At 37.4% G+C, this 14,721-nt stretch overlaps 1 protein-coding gene across 6 annotated transcripts in view; it reads right to left on the minus strand.

Annotated features, from left to right (window-relative positions):
* Pla2r1 (phospholipase A2 receptor 1) overlaps positions 1–14,721 on the minus strand; it is a 135,063-nt gene that overhangs the window by 56,149 nt on the left and 64,193 nt on the right. For all 6 annotated transcript variants that reach the window (XM_063259143.1, XM_063259144.1, XM_063259142.1 and 3 more), the window contains exons 9-11: positions 11,854–11,952; positions 8,377–8,489; positions 1,343–1,512 (exon numbers count right to left, since the gene is read on the minus strand). In XM_063259143.1, coding sequence (XP_063115213.1) covers positions 1,343–1,512; positions 8,377–8,489; positions 11,854–11,952 — 382 coding nt within the window. The remainder of the gene's footprint in view (positions 1–1,342; positions 1,513–8,376; positions 8,490–11,853; positions 11,953–14,721) is intronic.

Here is a 14,721-nt window from a genome sequence, read left to right on the forward strand (position 1 = left end):
AAATATGGGCCACCCAGAGACATTCCTTGGTTCAGTCCCCCGGGTCTGGAATTCTGCAATGTTTTGATCCTTCTGGAGCCCTGAAATCATACCAGTTGTATCATTTATTTAAGCCTTCACTATATACTCATTTGGGAGATTGGGGAGCTAGGCCAGCTCCCTGATATAATACTTTAAATATTGAATAATAAATATCAGTGTGGAAAGTTCTCCAAGGTAGATTGTTAAGTTAAAAAAGCAAATAACAGAAATATACAATTCTACAACCACTCAATGAATTACATGTGCATGCATGTATGTATATGCACATACAAATAACAGAAGAATCACACAAAACATTAACAGTGGTTATTTGTGAGAAGGTTGTTGATGTTGGGGAGGTAAACAGAAGGGTGCAATAGAGGACTTCTACTCTTTTCTTAATATAATTCCCTTTATTTAAAGCATCTATATAATTTACATAAATCTACTTTAACCAGAAAAGCATATAGCACAAAGGGCGTTAGAACTTATGTTCTTCTGATAGAAAGGCACCAGAGACTCCTCTTTTCCTTCAGATCTAAAGTTAGAGGTTGTTATTGCCTTTTGTGTATTGCTGTGGCCCTGACAGAGATCCACAGTCACGAAAGAGGCCAAGGCATACAAGCAGGTACTCATCCTGGAGTAAGGACACATGCTCGGTCTTGATTGTCACACTTAAAGCTTGTTTCACGTCACAGGTAAGTTGTGGTGGAAACCATTAGCTCCTCTAGAACTGGAAACCTCACATAGTTTCATGCTTTTGCGACTTAAAGCTGAGCGTATGAGGATGAACTAATAATATTCCTGCTGACTTTGGAATCCTAGCTAAGGAATAACAGTATTCCATGCAAGAGAAAGACCAAGAAAGCCATCTTAGTGATGGGCCAGCATTCCACAATGAGTCCACAAGGCCGCGGTTGTGAACTTTTCAGATGTGTCCATAGGTAGTGCACTTGAACAATTCTAGACTGAATAAGTCCCTGGAATTTTTGCTCAATGAAGGGGATCAGATTGGAGGTTGGGACAGGGCTTGAGGAAAGAGAAACTGGACTCCCTGGTGATGAAAGTAAGTGTAGGCTCCAGCAATGAATGTATTCCCTGATTGAATATGTCAAATGATGCATATGAACTTACATTTAAAAAAATGGCCAGTCATATGATATCCCTGGCAAACCTGTGATGATCATTCTAGCTGATGGAGGCATTAAGAGAACATTAAGCAAGAACCAAAGGAGGTGACTAAGAGGTAGAAGGAATCTTAGGTCAAGAAAACACAACTACAATGTGAGGGAGAGTTGGTGTTACTATCCCCTCTACTTACGGGGCTCATGAGCATTCCAGTATGTATACTGCACCAGTTCAGACTCCTGCCCTGCTGTCTTCCAAGTGTATTCTCCTGTATCATTTTGGTCTTGAAGAGCTATCCAGAAATAATGGTTCTTCATTTTCACCACATTGCTGATCAAACTGGTAATAAATGCCTGTTCAAATCTTGAAAAGAGAAAAAGGAAATCGTTACATTATGATTGGGGGCAGAAAAAAATACTATTAAAACATAAAGAAGTATACAGAATGGCACCAGAATTGCATTACTTGTTAATTCTTTAGAACATGGAGCAGAAAAATATACAAGGACCCTAAATACTACTAATACATGCCAAGTGCCAGTGTAACTCCCAGAAATGCATGGGTGAAGAGAATTTAACTCTTATACACTTAATGCTTGAAATTGTGTCAAGGAATAGACCCTAGCTCTGGTTTCAGAGTATAGGTGGTAATGTCCACATAGACAGCCATATATTTCTTTTAGTACAATGTGGTCTTTTTTATAATGAGGTCATATACCATACAGCAGGCTGTAATGTGCATGGGGTGGGGGTTGGAAGGAAGGAGGAAGAAGGATATTATGCTTTTCTGAATGAGCATCTGCCACCGTGGAGTTCACATATGCCCCTGCATCATACTTGCTTGGTAAGAAAGGAACTGGAGTCATACTTTTGTGTCTCTCAAAACAGTTTGTTCACAGGCACATGGAGTCCTTGGCTTATTCAAATATGTTCAAATATGCATTTTCACTGAAGATAAATTTAAGTCCTAGGATCTAATCCAGGGCATACATCCACTAGTATTTTTCCCAATCAGCTTCATGAATCAGCATGATGGGTGGCAATGCCCCCTTCCCAACATGAATGCATCATAATTCCCTTCCTTTTTTTTGAGATTCTGTATCATTTCTATCTTTTTTTTTATGTTTTGCTTTTCTTTTAAAAAATGGAATCTAAAAAACTCATATTTATTCTCCTACAGTCATACCTAATGAGAAAAATGTGGGTATTAAAATTTAACTGAACTTGAATTTAAAGCTAAGTTTGAAGCTATTATGAGAAATGTATTTTCAAAAAAGTTGAAAGTAAACTAGAGTTAGAAATAGTTTCAGTGGTGATTTCTGGCCAGATATGATGAGTCAATGGGAAAAGTAAGGCCTGATAAAAACCCCAAACACCTAAGGAAAAAGCAAATTAGACCTTTAAATTGCAATTTTGAATTAAAAAAAATTACCATGCAGTCTTAACCTGCAAAGAGTACCACAGGCAATGGGATCATTTAAAAATAGAAAAAACTTAAAGGAATTAACAGAGGAGAAAATAAAGAACAAAAAATAAAATTTCAAGTGGCTTAGAGACATCACTAGAACAGTCAGGGATCGCAGGCATCTGCGGCACTCATGTTTGCAGAGTGCAAAATGCCTGCAAAAATGGCCTGCTTTAACATTTTCTGCAAATTCTCTATTAGCAATCTAAATAGCACACATCTGAAATGAGACAAGTTTATTTTTAACTGCATGGCAGGAACAGAACCTTAGGTAAAAGTGCTTCAGGAGGAGGGTGCATGAAGCTAAATGCAGCCTAAATGCTCTTGTAATTTTTCTTACATTTCATTAGTTCATAGTCTCATGATATCACCTGCTTTTCAGATCCCCTTTGAGGCAGAGTAGCCTAATTATTGTCCCCATCTGGTACCTAAAAAATTCCTGTTAGAAGCCAGCAAGGCATTGCCCCATATGTGCTATGGCCAGACTTCTACTCACTATGGTGATGCTGAGCACAGGGAGGGTTTTTGGCTCTTTCATTACCTTTTATTATGAAATCTATCAGATGATGCTAAAAAATGACCTTGTCTATGAATATGGTTTTGTATATTATTATTCATGACAACATGTTGTTCTTGTCCCCTATTGGCTGTAGATTTATTTAGTCCACTGTGGTTTGCTATTGTATCTCTGTTTATCATTGCTTGAAACAACAGAAAACAACTTTCTGAGTTGGCAAGTATATTTTTAAGTAGTGCACAAAGATATTCATACATTAAATCCTAAAACTTTTAAATCAAAACAGGACGATAATTTTCTAGGTCTAAATTAGAAGATGGTGCTGTTTTAAAGCTATTCAACAAAAATGGCTTTTTCCTAAACCATACAATCTAAAATAATTAAGTCAGGATTCAGTGCACAATCTTTTGAGTATCTGTTCCTAGTTGGTAAAGACACAGAGGCTATCTTATATTATTTACTACTTGCTATCTGGTTTCAAAAACTGGAAGGGTCATGAAACCTCTGGCCTACAGCAGTATAGAAGATGACCTTCCAATTGTATTTTCTAGCCCTGTATTTTAAAGTTGTTCATAGGAGAACATTCCAGAGATTTATATTATCTTGAGTATTGTCTGATTTTGTCGGGGTAGTTTAATTCAAATGTCATTATGATTTAAGAATCCAAAATAACTACATGTACCTATTTTGTATGATTATAAGTACCAGGCTATTTATTTTCAATAAACTGAAAATTATTTACTTTTAAAAACAGACAAATTTTGCAATATTTTTGCATATGCACACCTACTTACAAAGTCAAATTCCACAGGATAATAATTTTTGGAATCAGAAAAAAATGAACTTTCCCAATTAAATCCTTAAACGAATTTAAGAAACCGAGTGTATTTTCACTGTGACTAGAAAAATACATTTTGAACTTTCATCAGTTTGCAAAAAAATTTGCTCATGATGGTGAACATTACATTTTAATTTAAAAATGCCATTTTAAGAAAGCAACAGATTTTAGCACGTGTTGCATTTGTTTTTTCATTTCAGAGTAAACGTTTTGTATTTCAAAAATACACACTTTAGAAAGAGAAGTTTTGGACCGGAGGATGCACCGACCGGAAGGTCCCTCTGGGCCTATCCCGGCCCTGCCCAGAGACTCCTGAGCTGCCCACGTTCTGCCTGGCAAGCCTAAAGTGTACACAGTGCTCTCCAGCCCACGTAAGCGTTGGCGGTTCACTGGGAGACTGATAAGACCCCACCCTGCCTCCCACATCACTGGAGGATGCATTGGGAGGTCCCTCTGGGCCTATCCAGGCTCAGCCTAGCAACTCCCCAGCTGACTGCAGCCGACTGCAGTTGCTTGCCTTCAGTCTGGCAAGCCAAAAATGCCTGCAGCACTCTCCAGCTCACAGGGAAGCTTGAGAGACTGGTAAGGCCGTGCCTTGCAACCCCAAGTGGCAGGAGCTATCTGGCAAGGTCTGTCTAAGGACTTCCACTCAACTGGGGAAGCTCCCCGCAGTAGGGATAGATATTCTCAACTCAAGAAACAACTGAGACCTTGCATTTGGCTTCACTAAGCGAATATAGGAAAATGACCAAGTAAAAGAGAAAAATGCAATCTCAAACCTCTAGCCCATCCCAAGCAAGCCTACATGGACATAGAAGAGATGGACATAGAAGAAAATGTAAGCCATACACCTGAAACTCCTGAAATGATAGCAATTGAAGTAAAGCAACAAGGCAATTATATTACATGTGATGAAATGAAGAGCTACTTTGAAGAAAAACAGGCATTATGGTATCCATACTGATTCTGTATCATCATACTGTGAAATCCAATAATATACTACTCATGGGAGTGCAAAATGGTGCAGCCACTTGGAAAACAGTATGTTAGTTCCTCCAAAGTTAAAAAATGGAATTATCAAAAAGATCCAGAAATTTCACTTCTGAGTATATATTCAAAGAACTAGAAACAGGGACATTAAGATTGAAGTAATGTTATTCATAACAGTCAAATGTTGAAAGCAAACCAAATGGCTATTGATGGACAAGTAGATAAGCAAAATCTGGTGTGCATGCGTTCAATGGGATCTTAATCAGCCTTTAAAAGGAAAGAAATTCTGACAGGTTGCAACATGGATAACCCTTGAGACATCATGTTAAGTGAAATAACAGAGGCGCAAAAAGACAAATATTGTCTGATTTTGTTTATACGAGGCCCCTAGAGTCGTCAAACTCACAGATAGAAAATAGAATGTGGTCATTAGGGCCCGTGGAGAGGGGAGAATTGGGAGTTTTATTTAATGAGTACAGGATTTCAATGTGGGAAGAAGAAAAGTTCTGGAAATGGATAATGGGGTGAATGCACAGCAATGTGATTGCAGGTAAAGCCACTGAACTGTGTACTTAAAACTAGTTGAAATGGTTAACTCTATGTTATGTTTTAGCACTGTTTTAAAACTGTGTTTCAGGGGATATGACAGTTTTAGGGATTTAGCAGAGCTATAAAAATACCTGAAAACAACACATACTTAAATCTATGAAAAATGACATACTGCAGGATTTCTCTTTTTGGACAAAAGCTACAAAATCAGTATCATTTTTATTATTTTGTACCAAACATTCAGTGGCTGGTTGACTCAAGATTTATCCATGCTAACTTTGAAAATCAGGATTTGCATTCCTACTTTGTCTGAAAACAAAGTGACCGGGTCTGAAAAGGTTTTACAACAACAGGCTAGCAAATATAAATCTGTTATTCACAAGAAGGGTCTGTTTTTCTTCCCCTTTCCAACCCAGGAAGTGTTAAAAAGTCCTAGACCAGGAGCAGTTGCCCAATAACAAAAGAAATAAGTAATTTGTAGCAGGTGGTTCTAATTGTGCCCAAAAAACCTGTCACTCTATTGTGCAGAAGAGTGGAAAATCAATTAGCAACTACAAGCCTGGGTGCTGGAGAGCGACAGGAGTGTCTTAGCTCAAACAGGAAATCAGAAATGGAAGAAATTATTACTGCGGCTGCTAGGGGATGCTCCCGAGTCTAAGAAGATGTTCCATTTACTGCCCACCCCTCTCAGACAAAAGATATGGCAGCAGAACGTGACAAGATGTATTGTTACTCAAACAGAGGTTTCTTTCTTGATGGAGTCTAAATGAATGAAAATAGAGAGATTGGGATACTTCTTTTCCTCCATTTGAGAAGCTGGCAGAGTCACAGCTTTCGGGAAGTCATATTTCTGGGATGTTGTAGCTGATGCTAACTGACTTGGAGAGATGCCATTTTACTGCTCCTGTGTAGTCAGGCCAGCTTGGTTATGACTGGGTAGCATGCCAGCAAAAGCCAAGCTGGACAGGCTAATCAGCTGAAATTGGGATTAAAACAAATTTCTCTATGCCACTATGTTGCTTCAGAGCTGGAACACACATTGTTGTGTTGGCCACAGAATGTAGTTAATGAAAGAAAAAATGTAGTGTTCTCAGTTTTGTATTCAGTTTTGGGGAAATGATTCTCCCTGATGGTTTCTCATCTGTATGAGGTCCCCAAGTGCTGGTAGAATATGAAACATTTGAACTCTTAACAGATTTCTATCTTGGCTCCGGTCCCTTTGGCAGTATGAGCAGTCTATGTTACTTTGAGTTTATTGATTTTCTTGTGTGTTATTCTACCTGCTTCACTTGTTTTATGTGTTTATGTACTATTTTATGTTTTATGTGTTTATGTACTATTTCTTTAGCTTTCATGCTGTAGAAAGCACTGGACAGATACAGCGTGCTTTTATTTCTTTTGTACATACAAAACACGGGAGTGTTGTCTGGTGCCATTCACAAACTAGGTATTCAGTACACAATTTTCTAGAATCCTCTTGACTATTAATCTTTTTGCATGGTCAGATAATGTATGAGAAATAATTAACACTATGTCAGGTATGTGACAGGCAGTCAATGAATATTAAACAAAAAAGAAAAAAGAACGAGACAAAAATAGATGAAACAATTAGACTCATTTTCTTCAGTGTAAAATATAATTAAGTTATCATTAACAAAGGAGCCTTGTTTCATTGGATAAGCTTCTGTAGTGTCTAATGTTGATCCACTGATCGGGGACTTTTAATCCAAGGTTTTTGTGAAAACTTTAAAGTGGCCTAGAAAGTTGAGGGGAGATGGGCTTCCTTCTGCCTAGGTATATGTAGGAAGCAGAAAGGTTGAACTGAAAGCAGTGCTGAGATATTTTCATGTTACATCCTAATGGTTACAACCTAATAGAGACCATTTAGTCTGCCACACACTGTCACCTCATTCCCCTATGGGTCAATGCATTCCTCCATGCACAAGCAGGTACATTCCTGTGCATTATTTGGAGGAATGACTGGGGAAGAAGGCAGGAAAGTACTGATGACTTTGAATGTTGACTTCCAATATGGAAAAGCAGAGAAAGCATATAAGAATCCTTCTACAACTCAGTAAACACATTAAGGGTCTCTAGTTAGAAAAGGCACCAGTTGTCCCATTTCCTGGGATTCAGGCTGGTTTTGAACTCATACTTATGCAGTCCTCCTGCCTTATTCTCCCAAGAAGTAGGGCTAAAGAGAAAAGAATTTTCAGTGGATATTTTAAAAGGCAGATAGAGCTGTGCTACCAGAGTTCTAACCTGCTTCTGTCTTAGGTGCAAAGGAGTCTCTCTCCCACCCTCACTGTCCTTGGCATTGATAGTGACATGAGATTCTGTTTGATGGGTCTTTATTTTCTCTGATATATGTTAGCAGAGATTTTATGGAGTGTAAAAAGAGCATAGTCTGTCTTAATCTAAACCTAAACCAAAGAGAACTAAGAAACAATGGTGAGACATTTGAATACCCTCCACATTTTAGTTATGCTGCTTCCTTTTCTACCGCAATGTCCCTCATACAATTCGCCCACATTATATTTTAAAAATTCGTGTTAAATAGCAAAGTTCTTTTTCACTGTCTGCAGTCATAACATAAAACCTAAATATGACTGAATATATGAGTTAAACCAGACAATTAATACATTTTTAAAGAAAGCAAAAATCACCTTAAATTTTGCTATTTGTCATTTGAAAACCATTTTTAGAATAACATCAGAAGATTTAAATTCACATCTATAGTTTAAAAATTCTTTACTTATAATATAGCACATTCTAGGTTTTGATAAAGTTCTTATTATTGCTAGATTTTATCCCTCCAAAAGCCCTCATGTCAAAGCCTAGTCAGGTTTCTCTCAGAACATTTTTTTACCTGTTTGTGATGGTTATAAGTGCAGGAGGACAGTAGTAACCACTGGAAGCATGGTCAAAGCTTCGAAGGACTGGGTCAACTTTGTAACAAAATCTATCATGTCTCTCCCATCCCTTAAAAAGGAAAGAAAAGAAATTAGGGACATAATCTTATTCAGTTAAATAGCAAGAGATCTTTTCTGCATATTCTCATTTACCACTTATATAACTTTCTTTTCTCATTCATTCAAAACTTCTTGAATTTTTGTCTTAATGTCTTTATATTTATTCTACCTGATGATACCATTCTAACTAGTGGTGATCACTTCTATGTTTATTTAATTAACTACCTTTAAAATCCTAAAATTTTAAGTTTACTGAAAACAAAACATTAAACACAAGTGAAGACAAAAGTGGAAAATACCATGAATGAAATAAAAACTTAAAATAAATGGGTACTCAATCAGGAGATCTCTCTCTCTCTCTCTCTCTCTCTCTCTCTCTCTCTCTCTCTCTCTCCCTCTCTCTCTCTCATCTGTCTGTCTCTATTTCCCAACTTACAGAATTTCATGAAAATGATTCCCATATTAGGTTAGAAATTAAGAGTATTGGTTCTAGATTCAGAAAGCATGGGTTTGAGTCTTGGCCCTACCACATGTGAGTTTACTGATATTGAATGGATTTTAAGAAATGTGTTTAATGTCTGTCTGTCTAGTTTTCTCACCTGCAAAAAGAGATAAAAGAGCAATGTTTTGACTGTGTCTGAGAATCAAAAGGAGACAGTGCAGGCAAAGATCTTAAGAGTCAGACCAGGGAATTGGTATAAGCAAAGAAGATAAACATGCCTAGATATTACTATATATTTTTTCAATTTTATTTCATATTGATTGTTACATGTTATCTCACTGAGATTCATTGAGAGTAGGGCTTTAGACAGAGTTACCAATCAGTAGATCAGGAGGGCCTGGAGGCCAGTTCTGGTAAAATTCAGGATGGGCTTGGTTGGATTATGATCCAAATACTACATTCACACACATAGAATAATTATGTCTAAATTAACTGGCTGCCCTTTAAAGAGAGGAAGAAAGAAGTTTTGACATGCGGACAAAAATGACAAATTGTACCTCCAAGGCTTACTCCTGAGAACAAGATGGGGGTTGCTGTATTCTTTAAAATCCTGCAGTATGGAAGACATAATTTCACTACTTTCAACTGTTATTTTAATTTTTTCTCATCCAATTTGTTAAGCCATATTACTTTATCTATGTTTACATATTAACCAGATTTTAAATACTCTACATTTTGTGCCAACCCAATTATTGCCAGTCTGTGATCAGGCATAAAATGAATACTAGAATATTTCTTGGTTAAAAAAAAAAAGTTAGCCCTGTGAAAAATAGTCCATATACCAACTACACATAAAGAATGTAAACATTTTTTTTTTTTGCAAATATGTACAAAGAGAAAAAAAGAGAAGGTAATCAAGAGATGGCTTGAAGGGGTTGGAAGTTAAGGGAAAGGGATGAAAAAAGAAATTTAGACATGTTGTGTATATGTAGCAACTCCCCACAAGGAATGTAAACATTACTACTGAAAATATGCACTAACAAAAACAAGACCTTAATTAGAAATGGGCTATTATCTCATAAGGTATGGTTCACAAAGCTCCTTCACCCAGACATTCATCCTATGCCGAGAATTGACTCCCAGCCCTTTCTGTGCAGCGGGCACTGCCCAACAGAACCCTCAAGCTTCACTCTGGATGACAGCAGGTGGTTGGCCTGCTTTTGTGTTGGCAGGACGAGTGGAGGGACGCTGACAATTTGACCTTTCTGGCAAAACATTTCTTATTCATTAGTAATTTGTAGGTCATGTGTTGCTTACTCATACAAAACAAAACAAAACTCTAGGGCTGAGCACAATGAAGAAAAGGGAGGGCAAGAAATATGTGGCACAGGAATTACCAGAAAAACAAAGACCGCATTACAAGTCCTTTTCCACACAACTGATTGACTCATGTTGTCCAATCTCCCCAAAATGATTTTTTAAAATTTTGAAATAATCAAGACTGATTTTATAATTAATTTTGCAAAGAGAAACCTTTTGGAGAGTTGCATTAAAGAAAATGACAATATAAAGAAAACTTTGCTATATCAGAAGATAAAGCAAATAAAATTAATGGAAAATTTCCTTTAAAACTGGAGATCTGATTCTGACCACAGACTCTTTGAATACTAGTAATGCTAGCCAGAAAAACAGTGAACAAAACTTCAAAGTGAGCATCAGTTCTCTCTGTGTTGTAAGAAATTAATTGCTCTTTCAACAAAAATAAATTATGTAGAGCTGCTTTGATGCCACAGTAAGGTCAGTGATGAACTATAATTCAGGATTTGCAATTCTTAGATAGAGTGCTTGGTGACATGTCAGCCATGGCACAGGTCTTGTCCAGCTGGGATGCAAGGGCAGCTCCTATGTTTCCATATTGATTAATGCATGAAACAGCTTCTGCAGAGATGGATCACTGTTTAGTTGGAACATAAACAGCTGGATTAGAAGGGATAATAACTATAGAAAAGTTGTTTAAAAACTGGATCTAAGTTTTTAACTGGTTGTAGTAGTGCACACTTATAGTTCCAGTACTCAGGAGGCAGAGGCAAAAGAGGATCGCCAGGAGTTCAAGACGAGGCTGGGCTACGTAGTGAGTTCAAGGACAGCTGTAACTACAGTGAGCCCCTGTCTCAAAAAACAAAACAAAACAAAACAAAACAAAACAAAAAAAAAAACAAAGAAAAGAAGTGGTCCAGGGTATTTTTGAGACTAACACAATATAAAAATTGAGGGCAGGCAGGAAAGTAAGCAAATGTGCTGAAAATGCAGATAAAGCAGATTTTATACAACTTTATTGCAGCATATTAAATGCGTTCACGAACTTTTAAAATGTTAATTTCCACCTTGTAGGCTTAAATCTAAGTATTTTAGTACATCTAAAGTATTTTGTTATTTATACTAAATGTAAAGTATTTTTACCTATTTCTTTCCCAAATAATAAACATGATGCAAGTGTGCAATTATGCCCAGTGCCATACATAAGTCTAAGCAGTGTGAAGAGAAAGTTAAGATGCTTGGGGCGGAAATTCACTCTCTGACTCCAAGAAATGTGGTCGCTTTCTCTGTGACATTCCTCTTGAAAACTATAAAAACCACATGTGAGCAGAAGCATTGAGGGACAGTCACTGTTTGTACAGATGGTGTAATAGGATCGTTTATATTTTTTAATTAAAAAGAAGTAGCCTTGGCTTACAGAGCACAGCAAGACAATGATGCTTTTCCAGGTGCCTTTAGGTAATTGTTTGGTTTCTAAAAAGGCAAGTGGGGGAGGGGTGGAAGAAGGCTAAAGGGGCGGGAAGGATGAGCAAAGGGAAACTTGCTTTCAGTTGAGGTGGATATATGGGTCTAGTTCTGTACTCTCTGTACTTAAGTTGTAGCATCACAGACTTACCTTTTGACATCCTGAGTCTGTGTCAGAAAGGACGCGGCCTGCCTTTTTACAAGTATAAAAAAGTGTTTCTTCACAGTTTTTAACTTTCCAGTGTCCCTCCTAAGGAGAAAAGTGTTACAAGATGAAGGAACATGCTTTATGCTCATGTTAATGGGAAATACCAAAAATTATGAGCCAAATGTGATTAATAACAAGTGTTTTCAGGGGGATAATGTTTTAGGATCCTGCCCGGTTGTGGAAGGGCTTGCACTCTCTCCATGGAAGGGGTTAAGGTTGGCTGTGAGCTGCTGGCTCTGCAGCATGTGACAATTCCAACATCTGCAGTCCCAAACTGAGTGGACAGGATGGAAGAAACAATGATACTTCTTGTTTGATGCTATGAGTTAGGCATAATGTTGAGTGATTTTTCAAATAATTTTAGCATTCCCATGAGAAAGGAATTACTATCCCCATTTTAAAGGTTAGGTTTAATACTCTGTTCAAGGTCCTATAGTTAATTTAAAAAAAAAAAAAGGAGCTGGGGTTGATAACACAGTCAGCCTGGCTTTGCATTAAATTGCTCTCAATTTTTCTTTTAAAAAGATAGATTAGAGAAATAGTCCTCAGTTGTCAGGGTGTACCAGAATCACTGGGAGAAATTCCTAAACATCAGTGACGGAGCCTCAAGATCAGAGTGTCTTATTGGTAGCTTTGGAGGGACCTAAAATTTGCATTTGTAGCAAGGCTTCCATGCTGCAGATGTGGAGCCACACTTTGAGAATCACCCAGATGAAGTTGTCCCTCTGACTGAGTGAGTATGCTACTTTCTCCAGTTTTAAGTGTTAAATTAAAGGCTCTGCTGCTTTCATGTATAGACCTCACACTGGAGAAATATCTGGACATTACTTGACTGAGATTCATGCTCAAACCCCAATGTCTTTCTTCCTCACAAAGTTTTCAGAGCTCCACCCACTTTCTCTTTATATTACAAGCAGGTGCCTTCACGTCTTCTCCTAGGTCTACTGAAGGCTTTTCTCAGACTGTACAGCAAAAATGGTGCAGTGACTGCTAACAGATTAAACTTTTATTCTGTCCAAATACTTTTCAAAATTTTAGCACAAATCAGAACCTTAGACTCAAACCACACAATTCAAGTTTTAGGTGGTATTTCAGATATCCAGGATTTTGTGGGAAATGGGGCCCTTCCACGACCTTTAGAAATACATCATGTCAGAGGCTGATGATGCCTTCATCTGTGAGAACAATTTTGTATCTTTCCTCCACAGAGTCTTCCAGCAAACCACCCAGTTATAAGGTAATGTCAAGTGTACCATAGTTGCTTAACAGCTGTTGGGTGCTTGGATGATTGATGATTCCTAGGTTCCCACATTCAAAATTAGGTGTTAACTATGTTAGGTAACTTGTTAATTATAATAATTATATTTATATTGAGTTGATGGAAACTAACTGAATTGATGGAACTTGAAGGATATAAATGTTAACTTCTTTGTATTAACTATTTAAGGTGCTACTAAGCTGCCAAAAGAAGGCTACAAAATATCATACTTAAGGCAGCATTACTCTGACTCACCCAATAATATTAATATCTATCTTCATTCTTTTAAAATGAATCCCTAATTTTGGCTCTTCATTAAATACACTAAGTAAAACACATCAGTCAATAGGAGATGAAGGTCAGCTTAATTACATCAGATCTAATGAATCAACAGGATGTAAGCTAGAGTAGAATAAAGTGTGTTGAACTTCAGAAATACTAGACCCATTACAAACATTTGGAGAGGTCATTTTCCTTCCTGAAATGTAACTCAGAGACACTGCGCTCACATGTGTAGTTGGAACTGCATATGCTAATGCGAGCTTTAAAAGATACAACAATGAGAAGTGTCACAAAGAAAATAAGTACTTAGAAGTTTTCCACATTTGGTTCACATAACTTTGTCAAATGCTTAAGTAGCATTTAATGAACGGCCTCTTAGGGGAACTAGATATGGTATCCAGTGTTTAGAAAGAATAGGAAACCTCTACAATTCCAATAACCTCCTAAAACTCAGTGAGTGTTTTAATCAGTTAAAGAAAGTAAGTTTATTTTAAACACATACAAAACCAATAAGTGGCTTGGGATTAAACTGATTCTGTATCATCAGATGTTTTAGATAAACGAGAGATGAGACTGAGAACAGCAAGTGTAAAGTTAAGGCCAGTGGGACCATTCCATTCTTGCGAGAAAAAAATGCCAGGTTTGACATTGGTTTATACTTTTCAAAAGGTCACACATACTGTCCAAAACCATTTCTTTTAATAAGACAATGGACCTTTAAAACCATCACTCTCCAGAGCAATCTCAGTTTTTCCTTTCATCATGGACGTGGTGGTCAAGAGCACCACCATCTACCAAAATGGTGCTTTGTTTAATCCCAAATCCACCTCTTTCTTACTGCCTCATCTAATTTAGCAGTAAGTTGCTACCCAAAGCATCCTTCTATCTGTTCATTTGTCTTTATTGTCCCCATCCTAAGTACCCTCCAGAATGATTTTACTGCTTCTATTCTATCTTCTCCAAACAATTCTCTAGGTAGCATCCACAACTTCTTTTTAAAATGTGAACCAGGTTATTCTCCCTGTGTTTCAAACTATAGAAACACCTTAATTGTTCCTGCACCATGGCCTGTAAGCCTGGCTATTTTTTTTTTTTATAATGGGGATCAAACTTACAACCTTGCATTTGCCAGGCAGGCACTTATGCTGCTGAGATAAATCCCTGTCCAAGCCTGGCATTTTTGCATTCCTCTTTTCCTATCATCTATCATCTCCTTACTGCTGGTGCCATTCCTCTGGTTGTTAAAGATGTAAGCTTTGGCCTGCCTTTGC

This window comes from Cavia porcellus, unplaced genomic scaffold (genome assembly GCF_034190915.1).
Source record: "Cavia porcellus strain 051 isolate PalLab524CR breed Dunkin Hartley unplaced genomic scaffold, mCavPor4.1 scaffold_12, whole genome shotgun sequence".
Taxonomy (NCBI): Eukaryota; Metazoa; Chordata; class Mammalia; order Rodentia; family Caviidae; genus Cavia; species Cavia porcellus.